This window comes from Pituophis catenifer, unplaced genomic scaffold, assembly GCF_029215685.1.
Source record: "Pituophis catenifer annectens isolate HBS135680 unplaced genomic scaffold, rPitCat1.0.hap2 SCAF_2, whole genome shotgun sequence".
Lineage (NCBI taxonomy): Eukaryota > Metazoa > Chordata > Lepidosauria > Squamata > Colubridae > Pituophis > Pituophis catenifer.
The window spans coordinates 105,480,309-105,506,797 of NW_027256882.1; the positions used below are offsets into that span (position 1 = coordinate 105,480,309).

Genomic DNA, 26,489 nt, shown 5'->3' on the forward strand with positions numbered 1-26,489 from the left:
CTACAGAATCTGTTTGTTTACTTATAATATGGCTAATATGTTTTAAATTTAAACAGATACATATACCATCTTTTCCACTGAATACACACCAATCTAAAATACAAAGATATTCCCAACAGCTGCTTTTGCACAATGCCTATTGGAATTCATAACAATGACAAGTTTATGAACCCCATGTTGTTGAATCTGAATTAATACATTAATACAGAAGATGTAAGAGTAACCCAACAGGAAAAAAAAACTGTTTTCTTATTGTCTTGGGTAACAACTGCAGGCTGATAATATTGGGCCAGGTGTTAAGCCACACAAGCATTTTTTAAACTAAAATCCCTAACTGTTTTGGCCTATTGAAGCAGCGAATCAATCCCGGCTCCTGATTTTGCAGAGCGTTTTCTGTTTGGAGAGAAGATAGTGCACATTAGTCAAATCAAGAAATATTCAATGCATTCATATATACAAAAGAAACAGCTGAGGACACAAAGCAATATGATCATGAAAAAGCATTAAAAATGAACCTACATTCACAGAAGAGTCAACGATACTGATTTTACATATTATACAAAAGGAAAGTCATGACTAATGGCATGAGTGGACTTTGGGGGAAAACAATGAGGCAGTAGAATGGGAGATATAAATCACTTTAATTGGAGGCTGTAATAGGGAATAAATGAATTGTTTCAAGAGATGCAGGAGGAAGTCTCTGACCTAACTCTAGGCAAGACATCCATCACATACTCCTGACTGATACTTCATGGGATCCTCTAGAGCAGCGATTCTCAACCTGGGGGTCGTGACCCCTTTGGGGGTCGAACGGCCATTTCACAGGGGTCGCCAAAGCCCTCTCTCGCCCCCCCCCACGCCTTCACTCACCCTCACTCTCTGCTCTGTTGGCCGTTCGCTTACCCCGCCCACTCTCAATCTATTGCTACCTCCTGAGTCCCAGCTGATGGCTAGAGGAAAAAAAACTGTTTAAATTCTTGCCGCGGAGCTTCAAAGGGCCGCCCTATAGCCAGTGGTGGGATTCTGCCGGTTCCGCCCCGCCCCTCTGCACCACTATTTATTGCCAATAAATAGTGGTGGGCGAGGGGTGGGTGAGCCAGCAATTTAACAAATGGTTCGGTGTTTTTTTGTAATTTTATTGGCCCGCGGAGCTTCAGCATAGGCTAATTAGCCCTTGATTAGATCGGCTCCCGACTCTCAGCTGATTTGCTCTCAGCTGTTTTGCTCAGGGCTCTGCTGCTTGTTTGCAAAGAGTGCTGAAGCAACTTTTTTCCCCTAGCTATGCTGAAAAATGAAACTGAAAGTAAAGCAGGCTGTTGGCTTTGCTGTTGCTACAACGTTGGAAAATTAGGCAGGCAGATTTCTTTTCTTTTTCCTCACCAAAAAAGGTAGGTGCAAACAATGGGAATTGTAATAATTGAGATACTATTAATTGTATATTGTGTTGAAAGCAGAAATGGTTAAGTTGTGGTTTGGAGGAATATATGGGGGAAATTATTTGGTTTATTATTATTGGTAAATATAATTAACTGATTTGTAAGAAATTGGATTGCATGGAAATAATTGGAATATTCATGTTCATATTGATTAATATACAAAAAAGGTAGTTATATAACTAATTGATTTATATTAAAATGTTGAATTTATATTAAATAACTAATATTACATAATTAACCAATGTGAGAATGGATATAAAAATAGATGACAATGGGAAGGGGTATAATATAGAATAGAAGGGAAAAATTGAATTTGATTAAGATTAGAGATGAGGATGAAGGGTAATATTGGTTTTTTACAAAAATAGATGAGGAATAAATATGGCAAAAAGGAAATATCGAAATTGTAAATTTAATTGAAATGACTAAACACTGTTTAAATTTGTGAACCGGCCAAATACTCTGTTCAAAGAAAATACATTGTATGTTTGTATGTGTGTTTCTAATTATTGTTATTTATTCATATTTATTCTCTTTTATTCTTTAAAGTTTAACAATTCATTCTTTATCTTAATATCTTTATATTTGTTTGGGGTTGGCTTTCTTCCCTTTCATCTTTTTTATTGTACAGCAATCTTTCTCCTCAAACCTACCACCTCTTTTTCTTTCCTTCTTACTTTCTCTTCCTCCCCCTCTTCTTCTCCTCCCTACTTCTTCCTTTCTCCTTCTCCTCCTCTCTTCCTCCCTCTCTTACCCTCACTCCTACTCTAATTTCCCTTCCCTTCCTTCATCTCTCTCTATTGCTGTATCCTTTTGTGCACATGGACTACTCAGAGGGCTGAAAAAGTTATTTTTGACTGGTCCTTGCACTTTTGACCAGATCTCGAATTTACGACTATCCTCACAATTTACGTTTTTTGCCCTATCTTATCACCATGGTGAAAAGAAGCAGTTGTGAAATGAGTGATATGGTTGTTAAGAATGCTGTACAGGCATAAATGTGAGGAGGATCATAAGTGTGAGGACCAGTCAAAAGTGCGAGGACCTGTCAGAAATGACTTTTTTCAGCCCTCTGAGTAGTCCCTATACACATAGCCATGGCCACCCGGTCACATGATCAGCTAGCCACGCCCACCCAGTCACATGACCTCCAAGCCATGCCCACAAAACAAGCCACACCCACAGAACCAGTAGTAAAAAATTTTAGAACCCACCCCTGGTTGGGGGTCACCACAACATGAGGAACTGTATTAAAGGGTCGCGGCATTAGGAAGGTTGAGAACCACTGCTCTAGAGGCTTTATTTTTACTGTTGACTTGTGCAAAGAGTAATAGGTTTGATTGTGAAGCAATGTTCTGTCTCCCCGGTATTTATAGCAGTGTAGATTAGTAAATGCAAAATATTCCATTAAACTGAAATGTGATTCAAAGTTATTATGTAAGGTTCTGTTGGCTCTACTGTGCACACAAAACAGGACCATCTCCATACATGTATCAGGGACATACGTGGAGTTCTTAATATACCAATTGGGGGGGGGAGTTCCTCCTGTTTGCATACAGCCTTAAATATCTCAACTTTTAAATTTGAAGCTGGGCACAAAACAGTATTTCACAATGGTTCTAACCTTCTGCCAGTTTTGGGCCTTGATCTTCCTTTTGATGTTCTTGGTCTTTCTAGTTTCATCAAAGACTGTCTCAAGCTCTCTTCAGTGTAAGCTAGATATACATGGGAAAGGTCCACCTCAAAGGGCTGAGGGGAGGAAAAAGTGAACATGATGAGTAAACATTAATGGATCATGCCAAAGTACTCTTATCAAAATCAAAACATTCATATATAAAAGATAGTTGCAAAGCTGAAAACTGGACTTCCAACAACACACATTTGCAAAGGCTCACTTACATCTTTTTCTTTCTTATCTGCCACTGGAGTCTGTTTTCTCATGTTATTTCCGGTATATGCCACACATTTCTTAAAAGACAAAAAAAGAATTAGACATTTCAAAAGTAATTGCATTCTGCTGTTGGCTTTTGTCATAGTAAGAAGTGGTCTCACTAAGGCAAGGCAAGGACATTTTTGTCCTTGCTTCTTCCCATTTATGTTAGTAAATTAAAGATGAAATGTAGTTTCAACAAATTTCCAAATAAAAATGTAAATGGTAATTATAGAAGAAAAAGGCATTCTTTTAAAAGAAAATACAAACAATATTTTAAATATATAATGAAAGTCTGTTAACATCATCACTGGAAGTTGGGCTACCAACTGACTAAGAGGAGGCTTGGTAAATTAATTCAAGGAGCGTAAGAGTCAGATTCTGAAGGATGTACTGTTTTTGTAAAAGGGAGCTCACATACCAGCTGCCATTCTCCAATATCTTCATTCCAGTGAACGTAGTTCTCAATCATTTCCTGGAGAAGAATCAAGAAAAACAGAAAAGAGAGGTCATTTTACTATTAAACAAAGTAGATTCCGAAGCAAATAGGCATTGCCCCAGCAAGTTATTCCCCAAAGTTCTTCTAACTTCCCCCCCCCCAAAAGTGGGTAGAAATGTTTGTGCGACTTATACTAATGCTAATGTTGCCAAAGCCTCGCCCACCCAGCCCCCACTTACAAGCTCTGCCTCCCAGCAATTTACCTCTTGCAGCAAACAGCAAACAGCCTAGTCAGCTTCAGCACAGCCTGATTTAGCACAAGCAGCTGATTGGTGGTTGGATTGGCCTCCCAGAATACCACCTATCAGCTGTTCCAGGATGCAGGAATTGCCACCGCCCATTGTCCCCGTAGCTGCCCACCGCTGCTGCCACCTATCTCTGCCTCCACATGCCCCATTTTCGGCTGCCACGTGTCCCGTTTTTGGCCCGTTCCAGGCAGCGGGGATAGGCGGCAGTGGCAATGAAGGGATGTGGCTGCCTTGGTGTGTGTGTGTGTGTGTGTGTGTGTGTGTGTGTGTGTGTGTGTGTGTGACTTCTCTCTCTCTCTCTGTGTGTGTGTGTGTGTGTGTGTGTGTGTGTGTGTGTGTGTGTGTCTCCCTCCCTATCTGGAGGCTAGGAGGCCAAAGAACGGCCCTTTTTTGGCCTCCCGAGGCCTCCGTGCATCCTGTTTTTGACCTCCTCGGCTTCCAGAAGGCAGGTGGGGGCTGGTGGGTAGGTGTGGCGATGTGGGCAGGGCAGCCTTGTGGTCCCACGTGGGCTGGATTAATGGCTTCAGCAGACCATATCCAGCCCGCGGGCTGTAGTTTGAGGACCCCTGATTTACAATGTTATTGTGGAAGCTTATAAATGTGATAGCTTTAGACCTCTGTACCCTTCTTTTGACTTCTAAGAGCTAGTTTGGTACAGTGGTTAAAAGACAGGAAGACTATATGCCCCATCTTAGACATGAAGTCATTAGGGTGATTTTGGGCCAGTCATTCTCTCAGCCAAGAAAGCAAAGGTTCCAGAAAATGTTGCCAGGAAAACTGCAGGAACCTGTCCAGGCAACACCAGGAGTCAAGATTTGAAGTCACATACGCTTCTGGCCTCCAGCTACTGATATTCAGTGCAGTTTAAATGTGGATACTCAGTATTGCCATCATAATTATCAGCCTATGACTCAGTTTCATAAAATTGAAGTATCAATTTACACTGGAGAATATATGTGGGAAATATTTCACTGTCTGTTCCTTTATAAAATATCTGGTCTTCAAATATGTTAAGGGCAGAAAAGGAAATGTTTCATCAAACAGCTTCTTTAAAATGTGAATTTGCTCTGGCTCACCATTGAGAAATGGATCCTAATTTATTAGCTATGTATATGTCTCATGTTACTACTGAGACATATACATATGTCTCAGTAGTAACTGTCAGGCACAGGAAATCAGGAGTAGAGAGAGTTCTAAAGCACTATAACTTTATTTCATTCTATCTATTCGTAAGAATCTATTCCCTCCCCCCCGAGATTTTAGTTTATTCAGAGGGTTAAAATACAAAATGCCAAAATATTTTTAAAAATCTGATCTAACAATCAAGGCAAATTCAGGTAAAAGCTACCTATAGCTACTGTTTAACCTCTCAAAATCATCAGAAATGTTTCACCTGGTAATCCTGAGGTATAAAGTTGTCAATTATAAGCATTTGAAGACGAAGCTCTCTGCTGAGCTGTCGAATGTTCTCCAGTAAACCTTCAATTTCTCTTTGATGCTCTTGCTGCAGGTCTGCCATCTACAAATACGGTATAAACCAAACCAAACTGAGAATATTTAGAATATTTTAAAAAATATTTAAAAATTATATTTTAAAAGTTATATTCTTAAATCACATTTTTAAACAATCAACATTATCCTGTTTCCATCTTCTTTGTTGTTCTTAAATTTGCTGTTTCTTTTTTTTAAAAAAAACTATTTAAAGATAATCCATTAAGAATTATTCTTTCTTATTCCTTGAATAATGGTCAATAAAACCAAACAAACAACTCTGTTGGGAAAATATATGAACGACTGTAAATTATCTTTATAGTGAAAATTAAGTTAAAATAAGCTGTCTAGATGTATCAGCAATAATGGGAAATGGTCAATGACATAGAGAAAAATGTATCCCCCAAGATTTTTCTCCCAAACACTCATTCTCAACCTTAGGCTTCTAAAAATGCATTTAAGTAAACAGTCAGATGGGAATTCAAAAAATAGTGTTCAGATATATGTATCTTATAAGCAAATGCTTAGCAAATAATTAACAAAGTAGTTGTTTCTTTTTCCGATGTGCTAAGGCCGTATTGACTTCATGCTACTCTAAACTGCTGGAGGAAGAGATGGATTTTTTTTTCTTTTGCTGCCTCTATTCCAAAAATAAATTAAATGAACTATTGGACTTAAACTGCTCTTTTTATGGTCACGCTACCAATTCTTTCAAAAGTATAAATAATTCAAGCATATGTTCTTCCTGTATACTAATTATGTGCAGCAGGTATGCTTGTTTCAGTAAGTAACCTTAGTCTCCTGAAAAGCCTCAGGGAACATCTACATACCAACTTCCATTTTCCTCTTTAGTTTCTTCTTACTCAGCCACTGAGCCATGTTCAATTTCCTCTTACAAGAATCATTTCTGTATACCTACAAGCAGCACCTTTATCCTGAAACCAGACTCTTTTCATTATTTATAATACTGACCTCTGACTTGGCTGCCATGAGCATTGTCCACACTTTTTTCAGCTTCTTAGTCTTCCCTTGAGCTTCCTCTTGCAGGCTGGTATATTTTTCTTCAATGTCCAAACGCTCTTGCTATTTTTCAAATTAAAAAATAAAATAGATAGGCCACCATTGTCTAACTGATGAGCAGGTGCAAGAATATTATTTTACATAAGCCCTTGGAGGAGGATTCATAAAATAAGAGTACAATAATATTTTGACACCCAATTGTGCCATTTGTGCATCTATTTCAGACACTCACCAAAGCTCACCCAAGGTGAGCTTTAAATCTTATTTGAATGCTTTAATTAGCAAGGTCTGACAAATTTGGAAATGAGGTCTTTTCCAGCTTCTACTTATGCTGAAGCAGAAAAAGACTATCCGGTCTTTTATATAGTTGTGGTTTTTTATCAATTACATCTGAAAGATTTAGAGCTTCCGTATGATGCTTTCCAATGAGTATCAAGATATATCTCCAAAGTTTTAAGCATCCAGTTTTTTTGAAGGAAGAAGCTTGTGTTAAAATTGGACATATCTGTGAGAGGGAAAAGACCACATTTCCTTCCTTCTAGTTGCCATTTTAGTTTTTCATTGGTTTTTTTTCCTGAAGCTGAAACTGAACTTGAAGCCTTGACTTGTTGGTTAGTTCAAGTGCATTAATTCCTACAGGACTACAACTTAAATGCAGACAAAATGAACTTTTGCCATAATCAATATATGTCCATTTTTCTTCTTTCCTTTGAATTTACTTAGATACTAAGGACAAGCTTTCTTCCTTTTGCTATGTTTTTGGACAAAGTCCAAAGTCAAATACCTTTTTGGACACGAAACTTTGTCCAAAAATGTATTCCCCATTTATCAAATTTCTAGTCTCCTTCACTGCTTCCTTGAGTTCTGAATTTGGAAGCATAGTTTGCCATGTCTGGGCTGCAAAATTCTGGGTGACCACTAGAGTAAGCATTTTTGTTTCTCTTTGCTGCCCTCTAGTGCTTGTCCAAATGTATGCAGTTCGGACATGGCATCCTTGATCACTGCACTTATATTTTGACTAGATGCTTCCTTCTCTGCTTCCTTTAGTAGTTAAACCATGCATTTCTTTTCATTTTCTTCAGTTACATCTCATTGTCTAGAAAAGCTTCAATATTGGTTCCCTTTCAAGGGTGCCTTAAAGAGATTCTGCTTCTTTTTCTATTTATGATGGTAAGTATGCTAGTTGTTTACCCAACTCTATTCTAAAAAAAAAAAAATAGGGTTGTAAAAAGTAAAAGGGTTTCATTGGACTATTATATCTCCTCTTTTCAGTACTACAGGACATATCTCTAAACTTTTGGATACTATCATATTATATGCAGATATACTATTACTTCTTGATTATTCCTTAGCCTTGGCTGAACATAAAACACATAGATGAAGAACGGTATCATGGAGGCTGTTTAGAATAAAAGAAATCAATAGTTCAGCAAGATAATAAGTAGACCTCTTTCTCCTCCAGCTCTTTTCGGAGTTGCTCTGCTCTTTTCCTTCGTTCTTCCAACTCCATGTTAGATTCTTCCAAAAGTTTCTCTTGCTCCTCAGCTTTAGCCAACAAATCCACACCTCCCACAATCACTTTTTTTTCCAAAGCTGACAACTTCTCTAATAGTGATTGATGTTCTTGCCTAGAGAAACAGGGGGAAAAAAACAAACCTTTGTATTCCTACAGCCAGGATTCTACAGCTAAAAATCCCAAATGTAGCAGCCCATATTGCATATGACAGAAGTCCTAAACAATTCTTTACATTCTCTTACTAATCTTAAGAAAATTAAGACCATGTAGGGGTATTTAGGATGATTTTAAGATTTTAATGTTCTCTCAACATCAGCCAGGCTGAACATGGCCTACTTTCCAGCAGTTCATCTGATGTATCAAGAACCCTAGTGCAGCTGTATTTACAACAAAGGAAACTTTTGATTTTTTCTCTCTCTCTCAAAATGTTCTACTTTAATGCTCTTGTGTCACCGGAATTGTTGTAACTAATGTTAAGTTACTTCTCTAATATCTCTCTATAAGAATTTCACTGAACTTCAATAAATAAGGGATGAAAGAAATAATAATGCCAACTTTCCTTATGAGTTGTTATAAAAGCTTCAATTAGAGAAGACATGTGAAGCGGTGGTGAAATCCAAATTTTTTTACTACCGGTTCTGTGGGCGTGGCTTGGTGGGCATGGTGTGGCTTGGTGGGCATGGCAGGGGAAGAATACTGCAAAATCTCCATTCCCTCCCCACTCCAGGGGAAGGATACTGCAAAATCTTCATTCCCACCAGGGGGAATCTCTGGGGCCAGCCAGAGATGGCATTTGCCGGTTCTCTGAACTACTCAAAATTTCCACTACCAGTTCTCCACAACCTGTCAGAACCTGCTGGATTTCACCCCTGATGTGAAGTGATTTGAATACTTTTATTCAACCACTTTTTATCCTCCTTCCAAGATATATTGTGCTGATCAGAGTTGGACTCAAACAAATCAGCCTGTGAGAACACTCAGTTGGAGGAATGTTCTAGGAATGTCTTCTCAAATTTCAGAATGCTTACTGTGCTTTAAGCAAATCTTTCTCCCTTTTCTCAAGTTCTGCCCGAGCTTTGTTCCTTTCTTCCTCTTCCATATCGAGCTTTGTTTCAAGTGCTTTCCTTTCCTCATCAATTTTGGCCTGCATCTCCAACATCTTGTCAGGAGAAACTTTCTTTTTTCCTTTCACAGGATTTAAAAGCAAGGTTAATTAAGCAGATGCATTTTCTCATTATACTGTCATACTAATAAAATTTTTCACTGAATTTGTTCTTGTAACAAGCTTGTAATCGACACTGCAACATAGAGACTTCTAAAAAGTATATCTACCGGTATCATCCAAAAATCAAGAAATAACCATTCTGGGGTCTTGCATCAAATACATTGTTATTCGTTCCTATTGGGAATGTTTGATTTATAATGATCAACTGGGTAAGATGTTCCAATGTTATCACACCAAAAACATTTTCATTAATTTAGAATGATGATCTTAAAAAAAATATACACACTCTAGTGATTAACTTTTAAAATTAAAAATGAAATGCAGAGTGCTGGAATAATATATTGCTGGAAGAAGAAAAAAAGAGCAAAATTATTAAGCTAAAGCAGAATTTGTCATTTGGTCAGAGGGTAGAAATAGAAGCAAGGGAAAAAAGAAGAATCTTTTTTTGTTTGCCACATGTTACTCTTTGCCCATTCCTCCCCACAACATGAAATATTCAGAAGGACAATCTTGGTAAGGTAAAAAACAAACAATAGTTGAGCTATTGCTATAGAAGGAAAATCTCTGGCTTGTCTCCCATATCTTTATTTGGACAATGTTACCCAAATTTTGTCTACATGGTGAAACCTCCTCCTCCGACTTCCGTTTTAGCTGCACTCGATCGATTAACGAAACAGAATAAATAGAATTGCATGCCCATTGTATCCACTGAGATTTTAGAGCACAAAAAGCTAGGTGAGTTTTTAAAAGTTATTTAAATTCTATTAGATGCAGTGCAAATCAAACACACCAACCTGCTTGATCTTGCATTTAAGAGGAAGAGGCAAACAAATCGCAGAGAGGCAGCACACGCACAAAGAGGAAGGGGGTGGAGAGGGAAAAAAAAGAAACATATTATTGCTTGATTTCTTTTTTTGAAAAAAATAAAAAAAAATAATTAAGGCATTCCAAAATTTGCATCTATGTACAGAAAAGGCAAACACCGCAATGCAAGATTAAAGGTCAACCTTATTGTTCCATTTTAAAACTGAAGTGGAGTAAGAATCTGATTACTCTTCAGTTTTCTGATTACAATGTAATATTACTTATCTGAACAGGGTTATGGTATGCTGTTCAAGCTCTAACCTTATCTCAGAGAATGTTCCCGGAGAAACATTCAAAAAAATAGTATGCTACCTAGACTAACTAAGGCTGGGGTATTTGAAGTAGCCAATTGTCAGGCATGCCCAGTCAAGCTTGCTTGGTGTTTGATCACAATTTCCAATCAACCGTCTGCATCATTCATAGATTCTAATATGGTTGTAACTTTGATTTGAATAAAAACAGATTTATTTCCAAAAAGTCAGATGTTTCCTTAGAGATAAAGTGGCACATTTTAATAGGGGTTAACAAAAAGGAGGAGGAAAACAAGAGAAATAAGAGGAGGAAATGCCGTGACTCATGCAGCATGCAAAAGGGGGGAAAGCCATTATGTGGGGAAAGTAAGTTATGATTTCAAAAAACAGCTGCCATCATTATCCCACTCATCATATCAAGCTGGAAAGTATCCAGCCAACTGTGATGTGTTTCCCCAATGAAACATTCCATTGTGATTGAAAGCCAGCAGCAGGGGGAAGAGGTGGTGGGAGAAGACTTTGTTTCAAACTATTAATGGACATATAAAATAAAGATCTATTTAATTTGTTCCATCACGTCTGCTGCCAGGAACTAGTCGATCGCTATCTGCAAAACTCTGCTGAAACAGAGATTTTCTATTTACTCTGATAAGCAGGAAACAGCTGACATGCAGATATGCATGATTAAGATATGGGTGTCTTTTCCTCCAGAGTTAGGGGATCTGGGGTGTGGTCAAAAGAGTTAAGATGATGCCTGCAATAATGCGATGGAAGATGACATTTTTATTTTTAAAAAATTTTTTTTTAAAAAAAACCACACCCTATGGACACCCCTGCTCCAGAAACTAATGGGAAGTTCCCACATAAGCAGAGTGTTAGATGTCTAAAGGGACATGGTGGCTCAGTGGCTAAGACGCTGAGTTTATCGATCAAAAGACTGGCAGTTCAGGGGTTGGAATCCCTAGTGCCATGTAATGGGGTGAGCTCCCGTTACTTGTCCCAGCTTCTGCCAATCTAGCAGTTCGAAAGAACGTAAAAAATGCAAGTAGAAAAATAGGGACCACCTTTGGTGGGAAGGTAACAGCACTCCGTGCGTCTTTGGCGTTTAGTCATGCCGGCCACTGACCACGGAGACGTCTTCGGACAGTGCTGGCTCTCTGGCTTTGAAACGGAGATGAGCACCACCCCCTAGAGTCGGGAACGACTAGCACATATGCGCGAGGGGAACCTTTACCTTTACCTTGGTGTCTAAAATCATTTACTAGTGACGTTCAGTGTCACTTGTATCAAAGATTATCTAACCAGCTCCCTTTCCAAAGCATATACCTACAGAAAAAATATTGCCAAAAGCTATCTGTGCTTAGTATGATTGTACCATATCAGACAGTGTCAACAATGCCTTCTTAAAAATCGTTCCTGTTACTCAACACCCTGGCTGATATGAGCAATATCAATATTTCCTTTTTTCCTTTCTTGGACTATTTAGCTAAGGTGAATCCTGGTGTTTGTAGGTAAGTTTGAAACAGCAAAAGAAAAAGCATGCTTTACTTTATGCGTAGCAAATCAACATTTCACTCTGAACAAAACTGATGTATCAGGGACAGAGGAGCAAAATGCAGCATCAAAACAATGAGCGCATGGATTATGGAGAGGCCAAAGCTTCACTGGATGACTTAAGAGCTCCCACTCACTAGTGAAGGTTTTATCCAGAGGTTTTTCTATGACAGAGCATGGAGAGTCTGAACTACTGCTGCTGCTACTGCCTGGAAAATACAGAAGTGGGCCCCATGGAAATCCCAGGAAAGAAGAAGAAGAAACAAGAAATACATGCTGAACATTAGATCTAAAGGGTAAAAGATCAACCCAAAAGTCCTCAAGAGAGACTGACTCTTTGATGCATCACCTCAGGTTCCTTTAAGAACCCTGCTGTGCAACTGTACAGCTCAGAATTTTAATGTACCCTGATTGGTTGACAAATCCTCCTGAGGTCATTTTTGAGGGTGAGCAGAGATATCAACAAACACAATTTATAATCCCTTGGTCTGTAAAGAAGTGCAATTCTCACTTCTTCAGGCAACGTTTCAATAGTATTATTAAACATTATTATTAAAGGTTTAACTATAACTAACAATGCATCAATTAAAAACCTCAGAGGGGGAAGAGATCCATAAAGGGGGAAAGGAGCATCAGCCCTTCAAGTGTTTTTGCTTCAACCAAATTAGGACTCCTTTCAGATAAGCACAAAAGACTTGCTTAGAGCAAAGGTAGATAAAAACTGCATTTGAACTTGTTGTTCTGACCCAGGATTTCAAGGAATTCGATTGAGCTATGAAGCAAAGTAGATGGGGCCAGGCAGAAATCCCTCAGATAAAAATAAATCAGAATCAACTTCACAGCAGTCTACAGACCTTAGATATTGGTTGAGAAAACCATCATTAAAATATGGCAGAGGGAGCTCTGAAGTACACAAAACTTGTGCCTGGGGACCGATGGGCTTGTGAATTGCCCATCCCTGATTTAAATTACCTTTCCCAGCCTGGTGCTCTTCAGGTATGTTGAGTGTATCATTCCTATAATCCCCTGGCAAATGCATTTAATTTATGAAAATTAAAGTTCAACATATCTGGAGGGCTCCAAGTTGGGGAAGATTTCTTTAAATCAGTAATGCATTGGCAGGTTTCGGGTCATGTGCTATCCAATTATACATGGATAAGAACTCCTAAAAGAAGACATTTTGCAACCAAATAACAATATTTTCTCTATTCACAACACTGAAACTGAAATCTGCCTCCTTTGTCTCCATAGCACATTGCTCAGCGTAAAAGTAGTTTCCGAAATTCTATCTCAAGTTACTACCCTGGACTTGATACATACAACAGACTAAGTTAAGTCTTATGTGCAATTAAACTACAGTATTATTCACAGCTACATTATTATGACTAAGCTTTTAAAAATTAAGTTAAATTGAATGAAGATCAACAGGAAGCTTAAAGTCCTGTAGATTCTTTTTTCTTTCTAGAGGGTCCCTGAAGTTAACAGAAGGATATCCTTCATTTTTCAGAGGTAAAGTTTAACAATGCCATCATTATTTTCCCCCACAATCACCAAACAGGAAACAAAAATATTGTCTTTAGGAGTGAATGTCCAATACATTCAACCAAATTTCTATATGCAAACACCCCCAATTCTAAAACTTATTGGTTTAAATGAAGTAGAAGCCAAAGTTCAGAAGACAGACCAGAACTTAACTTTTGTGCTTTCTAGGAAACATCAATACTAGCTAGAAGATATTTGAGTGTCATTACACCCCACAATTATTTTATCCTTAAAAAAACCTTTTTAATTGTTATGATTTAACTAAATACAGTTTTATAGAAGGACAAGTTTACTGCAGTGGGCGCTTAGGCACAAACATGAAGATGATATCAAGTGATCTGAAAGCACCTTACCTCTACGTTTCTTTCGTTTTTCTCCATCTTCACCAATTTCCCCATCATCCTCTTCATCATCCTCTTCAGAGCCACTGGTCTCAGAGCCAGAGATTTCTTCCCCTACAGCAGTTTGGCATTTTTAATTCAGGAAACAAAAGATTTTAAATTAATTTTTATCTACAGAATCCTGGTGTGTTAATTTAAATCCCGGTCTAATTTTACCCTAATCTAATTTTACAAGTTTTGTTAGAAAATAGGACTACAAAGAAACTGATCAAAAATAATTAGCAAATTATCAAGAAATCCTTGGCAAGTGATATTGCTACCAAAGGCTCTGTTTCTTATCAAATGTAACTGACTGTGCCTTCTGCTTTGTATTTGATGCAAACAAACCTACATTTAGGGAATAAGAATAGGTGATGCCTGTAACACATTCTTAGCTGCTATCTAATCGGTAGATGTAATATTTCATTGAAAGCAGTTAAAACCATGAATGGAGGTTGCATGTTGGACTTGGATTAAAGAAGACATTAAACTGGTAAACTTGACAGGTAGGTTTAGGACACTCAGTATCTCCTAGCATAAGCTATAGTACAAGATGCTCAAAGACATAAAATAGAAGGAAAACAAATATGTGTATCATCCTAATTTCTTGAAGTAAGCACAGGATAATCCAATATATATATTAAAATCTACATTTCTCGTTTGCCATTTTATTGGAGAACTTGGACTGTATTTAAAATGGACATTACAAGCCAGATGTATTAATAGGAGACAATGAACAAATTACCTTCTTCCAACTTTTTCTTAAGTTCTTCTATTTCTTTTTGAAACTGGCGAAGTAAGGCATCCTTTGGATCTTCATTAATTCTAGCCTTATTCTTGATATTTTTAGCACGGTTAGCATATCGCAGAGTGCTGATGGTCTCATCATAATTGTAGTCTGCTGGGCCAATGTTTGCACACTAAGAAGAAAGAAAAAAAAATATAAACAGGCATAAAAGCCTGCAATTAAGTATACAGCAGTCTAATTCTCAATTTACAGAAAGTGCAACATTATGGTCAAATGTAAGCTGAAGCTAGATTTCTAACATACCGGTAGTTAGATTTTAAGTGCAAGAACATTTTGTATGCTTTTCAAAACTAAGCACATGGGAAACATTTACAACTCAATCAAGAAATGCTCAAAGCCAAAAATCGCACACCTCTCCAGCTATGCTTGGACACTGGCATTCTCCACAATAGGCAGGTGATCAGGACCATCAAAACCAGAACTACTGATCACTTCCACTGCACCAGTTCTTTACATTCCTGGCATGGGAAGCTTGGAGGGAAACCACATGTTCATAATTTATCCTTACTGAACTGCAATGAATTGGGCAACTGACACAATTCCAATTGGCAAGCATCACCTCTGGGAGTAGATGTTATATCAAGAGGGAGAATTCAACAAGCTTGAGGAAAATCCAACATTTGCAGAACTATGAAAAAGCTTTAAGAGGAAAAAAACCTGAAAGAAAGGGTGCGCAAAAAAGCTCACTGAGGACTTTCCATGCTCCATGGAAGCATGCTCCAAGAAGCAAACACTGCCTGCTTGTGATAACTTGACATTTAAAAAGGAACTGGAATGGAGCATCTCAGATATAAAAAAAACTTCCCAAAGGACATCTCTACCCACCCAGCTACACCAAGCAACCCTTGATTCCTCTGAGGCAACTGATCCATTCTATGTAGCTATCCCCCATTTTTCAATGGCGAATAGAGAAGCTAAAATTTTAAAAATGTTACTACACTGTGGAAACCTACAGACTAACAAAGCCTATTTGTAGAGATTTAAGGGGCTCTTTTTAAAGGAGAGAAAGAGAAACAGAGAGACAGAGAGATAGAAATCTAGAGTTTCATGATCTCTGCACCCAAGTTAATTCAACTATCATTGATCATCTGCTTAGTGCAGTGATTAAAGCATTTGATTTATCTTTCACCAGTTTCTTAAAACTTCAACAGATGAACTTTTGAAAGTTACTACCTAACATTCTATTTTATAGGATTGTTGTATGAAGAAAAGGAAACAGGGAATGAACATGTATGCTGGATTGGCCAACCCTTTGGATTTGCATTTGTGGTAGGCTAATGGCCCCAGCATCTAGAAGGATGTTGCAAAATCACATTGATTAAATCAAGATACCACATCTTTTCTTGAAAAGATGTGGGAGGGGCATTACAATTAAGATAATTTGAGTGTGAATTTTTATATATTTCTTGCCACAAAACATTTGGAAACGCTACCACTGATTTTCAGGTATTGGAGATGACTTCAAAAGCTGAAAAATGAGGATTCAAGGTTGCATGTGGGATTTAGCATTCTTTGCAAATAGAAAATATGTGGTGAGAAGAATAATTAAGGAGAACTAGGAGCTGAAGCTATTAATATATTTTGCTTGCAGAATTACTGTATAACACAACTGTATATTGTACTGCATACAATGTACAATAAAATCAGAATTATAAATTATCAATATAAACAATTTTTCCAATTTTGATACTAAAATAATAGCTAATTAGCATTTGATATGGCACTGCTGCTTAATCCCCAAGGCCTTCCAGAACCATATGTACACTTGCTTCCAGAAAGCTGTGAGGATGGTGGGGGGGCATCCTTGGTTCAAGGAAGAAGCTGTTCCAAAAGAAGAAAGATATTACAGAGAACATTTGCTGTCAGGCCCCTTCCTTCTGCACCTCTTGGGAGGTGGCTTTCATTAGTAAGCAATCCCTAGTTGTTGCCATGGGACAGACAGAAACTATCAAGGGTTCTAAGATATTCAGGCCCTGAGCCACATAGGGCTTTAAAGATAGTGATTAGCACTTGAATTCCTTACTGGTAGCCAATGTAGCTCCTGCATTATAAGAGTACCATGGCACTAATGCCACTAACCACTGAGTGTACATTCCACTCTGTTCTGGACCAGCTGATTACTGGTCCAGGAGCTGCCATCCATCAAGCAAATTACAGTAATTTAATCTAGAGCTGATAAAGGCACAAATAACTGTTTTCAGTGCATCTTCTTCAACATAAGGAGAAAAGAGCCTTGGTAGTACAGGGGTTTAAGGCACCCTGTTATTAAGCTGGTTATTAAGACCAGCTGCCTGCAATTACTGCAGGGTTCGAATCTCGCCAAGGCTCAAGGTTGACTCAGCCTTCCATCCTTTCTAAGGTAGGTAAATTGAGGACCCAGTTGTGGGGGCAATAAGCTGACTTTGTATAAATATACAAAAGGATGAAGGCTATTGCTGAGCACATTGTAAGCCGCCCTGAGTCTTCGGAGAAGGGCGGCATATAAATCAAATTAAAAATAAATAAATAAAATAAGGCACACCACCAGCCACACACTGCAAAATCCCTTCTGGCCACAGTCTTCATCTGCTCTTTGAGCAAGAGCTGTGAGTGCAAGACCCTTGACTTTCTTTCTGAGGTAGAACAATACCATCAAGAGTCAAAGAGCTGTAGTGCTGAAATCTCTGAATCAACAGTAACTCCATCTTGTTTGGATTGAGCTTGAACCAGCTTCCCCCATCCAGAACCTGGTAGCCTCTGGATTGTCATTTACTTGCCCTACACAAATCACTAATGTCTCATTATTACCATCATAGTTTTGGAGTTGCCGCCAAGAGAATCCTGGAGTAGCCGGGTCAGTTTAGAATTACGGTAAGGCACATGAGTGCTCTTTCCATCCACCAGTGCTGAGATGACATTCCCAAGGGTGGAGAGAGAAAGGTTTATTTTTGTTGCTTCTTTCAGTCGTTGTCCAGTAGCTCCAGTTTTTGCTTGCCTTTCTGAACCCTTTAGGAAGAGAGAAAGAGGCAGAGAGTTAAGGGACATTTCTGCTCTTCCAGAAATACTTTCTTCAAAGAAGAGCATTAAATAAAGCAACTGAAAAAGGCTGCCTGCTTGATCTGAAACCACATGCAAGAGGGGAGGCACAAAAAGCCCACACCAATAGAGAAGGGGCCCTTAAAGAGGTAAGGCAGCATAGGTTTGGAAATGAAGGTTCATTTAAGGACATGAAGAAATCCTCCACTCCAACTAGCAATTTCTAGCAGCTTCTTTAGGAACAGAGGAAGTCCTGACAATAGCTATAATTCAGTGGTGGGATTAAAATTTTTTTACTACCAGTTCTGTGGGCGTGGCTTGGTGGGTGTGGCAGGGGAAGGATACTGCCAAATCCCCATTCCCCATTCCCTCCCCACTCCAGGGGAAGGTTACTGCCAAATCCTCATTCCCTCCCGATCAGCTGGGACTCTGGAGGAAGAGAATAGATGGGAGCCAGTCACAGGTGGTATTTGCTATTTCTCAGAACTACTCAAAATTTCTGCTACCGGTTCTCCAGAACTGGTCAGAACCTGCTGAATATCACCTCTGCTGTGACAAAACATGCTACAAACTTATGAAAAGAAAAAACTTACCGCAAGATCTACTAGATGTAGTTTGCCCATACGCACATGTATATTCCCATCTACACCCTTCTCACTGCACTCAATTGTGATTGTGAAGATAGCATGAGAACGGGAACTGTGCTCGTTCATATTAGTGGCGCCAACAGAACCTATTGACACAGAAAAGGGAATATAAAAGCTTGAATTAATAACAACATCTTGACTTTTTGACACTGCTCTAGCAGCCCTGTTCCAACATTGTGGGGGAAGGAAAAAATAACAGAATGAATGAACAGGTATCAAAACTCTATCTACTCAAGCTGTCTTCAGCTTGCTTGCATGGTTTTTTATATTTACATTAATTATAAAAATGAAAAGCTTAGGCAAGCTTCAGGAACCAAATCAAATTTGATCACTTTTTTATATCAACGGCTGCATATGTAGAAACACATGTACTGAGCCAGCTGCACTGGAAAAGACAAAGGAATCACCATAAATATTATATAGATAGATTTTCTTACACTTTTATAATGAATAATTACAATTAATGAAACTGAGGACATTCCACAAAGAATATGAAGCACTCAACTAGGGCTATGCAACTTACGGTTTTTATGGCCAAGAGTCATAATTCTATCCATGTCATCTGCATTGTTTACAACGTAGGCTGAAAGATCTTTGATATAGACTCCTACATCGGGTCGTTCTTTAACCTATAAGACATTTTAGTTAATAATTTCTATGCACAATATGTATTTTAAAACAACTGTTCCTGGTGTTCTTTATATTCAGTGGAATAGACCATACAAGTATTTATGTTCTTAGAATATTAAAGAGAGCTAGTCTGGTGTAGTGATTAAGGTGCTGGCCTAGAAACCAGGCGACTGTGAGTTCTAGGCATCCTTTAGGCATAAAAGCTGGCTGAGTGACTTTGAGCCAGTTACTCTCCCTCAACCCAGTCTACTCCAGTCTACCTCACAGTATTGTTGTTGTGGAGAAAAAAAGACAGGAATATTAGTATATTCAGTCTGTTTGTGTGTGCATGTATAAAAACTAGCACCCATAACACTCTAGACTTAACTACTATTGATAAGAAAGACCAAAAAAAATCTGGATAGAGGACTTTGTAGTATCTGGAGACAGCAGAAGAGAAGAGAAAGAACTGAAAAAATTCACAAAACATAAATACTTACAAATAGAAGTAGAACAACTGTGGCAAAAGAAACAAAGATAATACCAATATGACTAGGTGCCTTGGGTGAAATGCCAAAACACCCGAAGCACCATCAACATTGACAAAATAACCATCAGTCAAATGCAAAAGGCAACTTTTCTTGGAACAGCTTTCATCCTGTGATGATACCTTTAATACCATCGAACAACATTTGCCTATCCCAGGGACTTGGGAAGAATTTGGTAGCTGGATAAAAATGGCAAATCCAATCAAAACGTCTAACTGACTGTGTGAAAAGCCATAATAAATCAGAGGTGAGCACTGTAATGTCATTTGTGTAAACCAGGAGTGATATCTACTACCTTCCTTACCGGTTTGTAAGTGCTCACTTCGCTTGCTCGCGCGCACACATCACATGCGCACACAGACCTTATGTGTATGCACAAAAACTTATGCGCATGCGCAGAAAGTAAAGAACATATTACTTCCTGGTTACTTACTTACTTACTTACTTACTTACTTACTTACTTACTTACTTACTTACTTATTTATTTATTTATTTATTTATTTATTTATTTATTTGTATTTCTATGCCGCCCACTCTCCGAGGACTCTGGGCGGCTTACAACAAAGACAGTATACTAAATAGCATATTGCCCCCAACAATCTGGGTCCTCATTTTACCCACCTCGGAAGGATGGAAGGCTGAGTCAACCTTGAGCCAGTAAGATTTGATCTGCTGATCTACTGAACTAGCAGTCAGCTGAAGTAGCTGCAGTACAGCATTCTAACCACTGCGCCACCTCGGCTCAGTTAAAACCAAGAAGTAACGACACCCAGGCGGGTGGATGGAGCTTTGCTCTGCCATTACTACCGGATTGCCGAACCACACGCCACGATCGCTACCGAATCACCCGATCCAGTCCGAGCATTTCACCCCTGGTGTAAACGGCAGAGAGGTCATCATGTACCTAGTTTTCACAATGGTAAGAATTTCAGTTTTTACCTCTAGCCTCTGTGTCTGGTCCTTTCCCAAGAGGTCACGAACTTCCTCATTGTAGATTTCCAAGTAAGAAACTCGAACCAAAAACCTGAAGTTTAAAAATACAATTACAGCAAAAACATTGCCAGAATTAATTTTAATGTATGAATGGGGGGGGGAGGGAAGAGAAAGGGGAAGATACACTGGAATTATAGCCTCTATCTTATTAGGGGGGGGAAAGATTCCATTTGGGGCATTTCAAATTAAGAAATGTATTTGAGACAGAAATGCAACAGAAATGTCATGCTCTGTATGATTTTTCCATAAAGTTATGAAGTAAAGACAATGGAATCCATCCACTCTTTTGTGAGGCGATTTCTATAAGGAAATCGGAAGGAATTAAGGAATCCCCTTTCTTTCTCCTCTCTGAAGTATTCAGTATCTCACATTGCTGGAGTAAAATGGAGAAGCTCGGAGAATTTATTCTAAATTATACTAAAATGAAGAAAGCTTTGGGTAGTCAAAAGTTTAGAGGTATGTTTAAGAATCAGGTTACATTAAGTTAGAGTGTTCAGAATAATTTTGGTACCTAATATTTATTTCAGCTAAGGCTTGAGTTGGTAGATTGCAAGTTTTTTAAATTAAATAAATACCTAATTAAATTTATAAATTTATTTATTAAATTTATATACCACCCATCTCAGTTTGGGTGGCAAGCAAGTTTCTATGATGCTTATTAAAAGACAAAGAAAACTCTGCAAGCAAGAATTTACATATGTACTGCTGAGTGCTGTTAGAAGCAGTATGTCCTATAGAAGTATTTTTTTTTCATGAAACACCTATTCAGTTTAGATAATTCATTGCTACTGGCAAATCAACAGGAGCATTAGATAATTGTAAGGCAAATTTCAAAAGCTGTCTATCTTTGGATATTAAAAGAAAACTAAAAGGAATGGTGTTTAAATACATTAACCATGTATAATCAGACTAATTAATGAAATGTATGTCAATCAGTATATTAATGCCAATATGCTGACACTAATAAGCCATACCAATCACTCTTATGGTAGAGTGATAATGCATAATTTTAGGCTATATATTTGTGTGAATGAGCACATATGAAAAATGCAGGATGTATTTCCCTCCACAGATATAAGGCCAAAAAGGCAGAAAGAAATTCAGTTCAAGGACAAAAAAGATGACTTTGAAGAAAAAGAATCATTCCTAAAACAACTGACAGTTCCCATGTGAACTGGATAAGACAATGGCACTCTGGAGAAAAAGTACCAAGTGATATAACAAAAGTGAAACAACATTATTGGTCAAATTTGTTGGAAAGTATAGAATGAGTAAGTAAGTACCTCCCTCATTTCTTCTGGAATTCAAACCCAGCTTGGCCATCTAGACTTTGAGTTAGATAAGTGTGCCTGGATGTATGCATGAATAGAGCTTTTGGTTCACAAAAGCAAGGAGTCTGCATTTGTTTCTAAGTTCTTGAAACTCTAGATAGAAAAAGCCAAGTAGCACTGGCAATGCCTTCCAGCTCTCAGTGTGACAACATCTGTTGCCTTCATATCCTGATTGTGTTTTCCCACCAGCACCTAATTTTCCCCAGTTGGAAACCAAATCCTGGACTAGGTGGAATTTCAGTCTGGTCCAGGAAAGCCCTTCTGAAGTGGAATTGATACTGGCAGGATAGGAATGTGAAGAAAGAAAACGAATTATTTTACCTTGTATCTCCTTCAGCTTTTGCAATGTGTCCAAATACATGAGCAAAAGAATTGGGAATGATTCCCCTGAGTTCTGGTACAGCCCGGACACCCTCCATAGTAAAAGTCTTTCCTGTTCCCGTCTGTCCATAAGCAAAAATGGTACCTGTAATATAAATCCTTTCTTTAGCACTCCTAGTACCAGGAGGGCACAGGCTCTCCTAGGTGTTCATGCACATGTCGAGAAGTAAGGATCTCTATGAAACTTCCAAGCATGAAGCAAAAACACAGTTCTTCTGTCACTTTCTCATATGTTCATTCATGACACTGTTTCATCACATTTCTGAATCAAACTGTGATTTCTTTTTGTTTAAAAATATACCTTCCCCAAATTCCAGTAGTCCTCAACCTACAACAATTCGCTTAGTGATCATTGGAAGTTACAACGGCACTGAAAAAAGTGACCTATGACCATTTTTCACACTTACGACTGTTGCAGCATCCCAATGGTTACATGAAAATTTAGACGCTTGGCAACTGACTCAGGGTTATGACAGTTGCAGTGTCCTGGGATCATTATGAGCATCTTGGAGACCTTCTGACAAGTAACGTCAATGGGGAAGCCAGATTCACTTAACAACAGTCTTACCAATTTAACAACTTCAGTGATTCACTTAACAACTATGGCAAGAAAAGTCGTAAAATGGGACAAAACTTAATTAACAAATGTCTCACTTAGCAATGGAAATTATGGGCTCAATTGTGGTTGTAATTTGAGAACTACCCATATATTTTTTTCCTAAGCCTAAAATACAATTTTCTATGTACGGTATATTTATTAAACATTAGAAAATATTTTCACAAAATGAAGGATAAGTGCATATTAATCCACAATATGAAAATCAGGTTGTGTCCTTTGAGTCCAGCCAAATAAAACCAGGCATCTTTGAACACCCCAACTCTCAACAACTAAAGAACTGACTTATCACATATGTCTCACCAGAAAAAACTTTGGAGTTGCATATACAAAGCATAGTCCTCACTTACCAACAGTAATTGGGGCCAGGAACTCCATTGCTAAGTGATGTGGTTATGCAGTGTGATGTCATGTGACTCCATTAACTTATGATGGCAGTTCCAGCAATCCCAGTTGTCATTCTTTGGTGAATCTCAAGTGGTTGCAGCATCCTGGCTATCATTTCTGACCTCCTGCTGGCTTCCCATTGACTTTGCTTGTGAAAAGCCAGGAAAGAAGATCTCAAATGGTGATTACACGACCACAGGATGCTGCAATGGCCACAACTATGAGGATCTGTTGTATATCCCCTCATTCAATGCTGTTGCAACTTTGAATGGTTACAGAACAAGGTGGACTACCTGTAACGTCCTTGTAACTGTTAGGGGCAAACAAGTATATATAGACTTGTACAGTTAGTCCTTGACTTATGACCACAATTGAGCCCAAAATTTCTGTTGTTAAGTGAGACACTTGTTAAGTGCGTTTTCTCTCATTTTACGACATTTCTTGTCACAGTTGTTAAGTGAATCACTGCAGTTGATAAATTAGTACCATGTTAAGTGAATCTGGCTTCCCCATTGATTTTGCTCATCAAAAGATTGCAATTGGTGATCACATGACCTTGGGACACTGCAGCCATCATAAATATGAGGCAGTTGCTAAACATCTGAATTTTGATCACATGATCATGGGGCTGCTACAAGGTCGTGTGAAAAATGGTCATAAGCCACTTTTTTCAGTGTCATTGTAAATTTGAATGGTCACTAATTGAACTGTTGTAAGTTGAGGACTACCTGTGTAGAGTTTAGTTTTGACAGACCCAACTCTGATGCCTTTTGCAAGTGTTGAATTGGCTGATCCTGGCTTAATAAGTCTAACTGGACTGATATCTTGCATTATCTATATATATAAAAGCGAAAACCACTCATGCATTAATCACGAAATCTCCAGAACCGTAAAGCCTACAAACTTGAAATTTGCCACATATGTTCCTCTTGGCTTCTAGGTGCTCACTAAGAGAGGATTTTTTGAAATGACCATCAGAGCATTAGTATTTCCTATATTATTATTATTAACACGCTCTGATGCTAAGGAGTTCTACTCCCCCTCTCCACCTCAAAAGAAATTTGTTCCAAATGCAAAACACAAGCAGAGGAGGAGTTTCACTTTCAGTTTTACTTTCACAGCAGCAAGCACCTTTACTACAGAACAGTTGAGCTAAACCACGCCCAGTCTCCTTCCTGTCTCCTTCTTGCTCACACAGCAAATACTGTTTGAGTTTCCAAACACCCCTCAACTCTCTCACACACTGACAGGATGCTAGCCAGATGAATACCACTGGATGCTGCGGGCTGGGACATTCTACTTCCCCTCCCCCTCTGTTCCAACTGCCAGTTGCATTATATTAACACACTATTACACATTCTACATTTAGTTTCAGGCTGCAAGTGTCAATTTATCAAGCCCAAGCACATAGTTTCATAGAGAAGCACAGGCGTCCAGCTAGTATATATATAGGTGAAGAAAGGCAGACAGTCATATGATTATTTTTCTGAGCAAAAAGGTTTCCACAAAAGCTAAGTACAATCCTTCTCTATCTTAGTGCACTTTGAAGGACTCTATTGAGGATTGTTTCTCTGTGGCTCAAAATAGAGATGTTACAAGAAGCAAATCCATTTTGTAAATAGGGGGCTCCATACTGAAATAGAACAGCAAAAGTTGTGCATGTGTCTATACCTATCTATTCACACATGCATACACACATGCACACACCCCACACAAATGCAGAGTAGTTCTAATATTTAGGAAAGGCAATTGTGCTGCAAAAGAAAGTGTTTACATCTGGCTCTCCTGCCTCCCCTTCTCCATCCCGTTAGAATGAAGAAGCACTCACCATTGTAACCTTCCAGCACAGAGTCAATAATTGGCCTTGCAGTCAAGTTATAGACGTCGAGTTGCTTGCTCTCTGGCCCAAATACAGTATCAAAAGTAAATGTCTTGGGAGGTTCATTGGAAGAATCTGTTTTATGCACAGTAATAGTGCCTCTCATTTCATCAACATTGACAGCCATTTTATAACACATGGTCTTCTCCCTCTCATTGAGTGGCCGGCAACGAACCACAACTTTGACATTATCGGAATTATCAGATTTCTCTGGCTTTTCAGATCTGTTGATCTACATGGAGAAAGAAATGCCCCATTATTATTCAGCAAAGAGCAAGACCAAGATACCAAAACATGATTACAGTCGTAACTCCCATAAGGAAAAAAAAATAAATAAAACACTTCCTGAAGCAATTTGGCAATAACTATTTTTGGAAAATATGAAATCTTCTATTTTTGGATTATATTTAAGTGGTCACTAAAAAAAATAGAAAGGAGCATCAAAATGTTTTATGAAAAATTTTTGCATTTGATCTGGCAAGATTTTCTTGTGGATAGGCCCAATAAAGGTACTTTACTTTAAAACAGGGGTCCCCAACCGCCGGGCTGTGGCCCACTACCAGGACATGGTCTATTCGCAACTGGGCCACAGCCCGATGCACAGATGTGTGCATGCAGCTTAACTGATGCAAGTGGCAGGCTGGCAAACACATGTAGTTTGATGTGAGTGGTGGGCTGGCATGCACATTTATTTATTTATTTTTATTTATTTCATCTAATTTTTATACCACCCTTCTCCCGAAGGACTCGGGGCGGTGCACAGCCAAAGATAAAAACAAGTGCCCATATAAAATTTAAAAACAATTTAAAAACACATTAAATAATTTGGCCCCAACATCACTGAAACATAAACAACCCATTAAAATTAATGTTTAGGCCAACCCAGCTTGTTGGAATAATGTCTTGAGGGCATGGCGAAAGGTGTGTAAATCAGGGATCATCCGTATCTCTGGGGGCAATTCATTCCAGAGGGCGAGTGCCCCCACAGAGAAGGCTCTCCCCCTGGGTGTCGCCAGTTGACATTGTTTGACCGACAATATCCTGAGGAGTCCCTCTCTGTGGGAGTGTACTGGCCGGTGGGAGGCTATCGGTAGCAGAAGGCGATCTCGTAAGTAACTTGCAGTCGAACTGCATGTGCATGCATGTGCACCCTGGCCCATCACTTATGCAAGTCAAACCGCATGTGTGCACTGGCCCATCACTCATGTGGCCTCGTTCCCTTCTCCCCCCCCCAAGCGAGGTTTCCAAGCCACAAACCTGCTTTAGATGTTTTAGAAGAAATATATTTATTCCTTTTAAAATATAGTTTTCATCTAATA

General features: G+C 38.6%; 1 protein-coding gene across 1 annotated transcript; it reads right to left on the reverse strand.

Moving 5' to 3' along the window:
* Window positions 1-25,408, reverse strand: KIF3A (kinesin family member 3A). Its single transcript, XM_070933929.1, is given in 16 exon segments — window positions 1-393; window positions 3,061-3,185; window positions 3,336-3,404; window positions 3,788-3,841; window positions 5,507-5,632; window positions 6,577-6,687; window positions 8,072-8,252; window positions 9,169-9,325; window positions 13,930-14,031; window positions 14,702-14,876; window positions 17,552-17,749; window positions 18,373-18,512; window positions 18,950-19,055; window positions 20,523-20,607; window positions 22,229-22,373; window positions 25,120-25,408. Coding segments are annotated over 16 exon segments (2,112 nt in total). The 3' UTR covers window positions 1-344.
* Window positions 25,409-26,489: the final 1,081 nt, after the last annotated feature.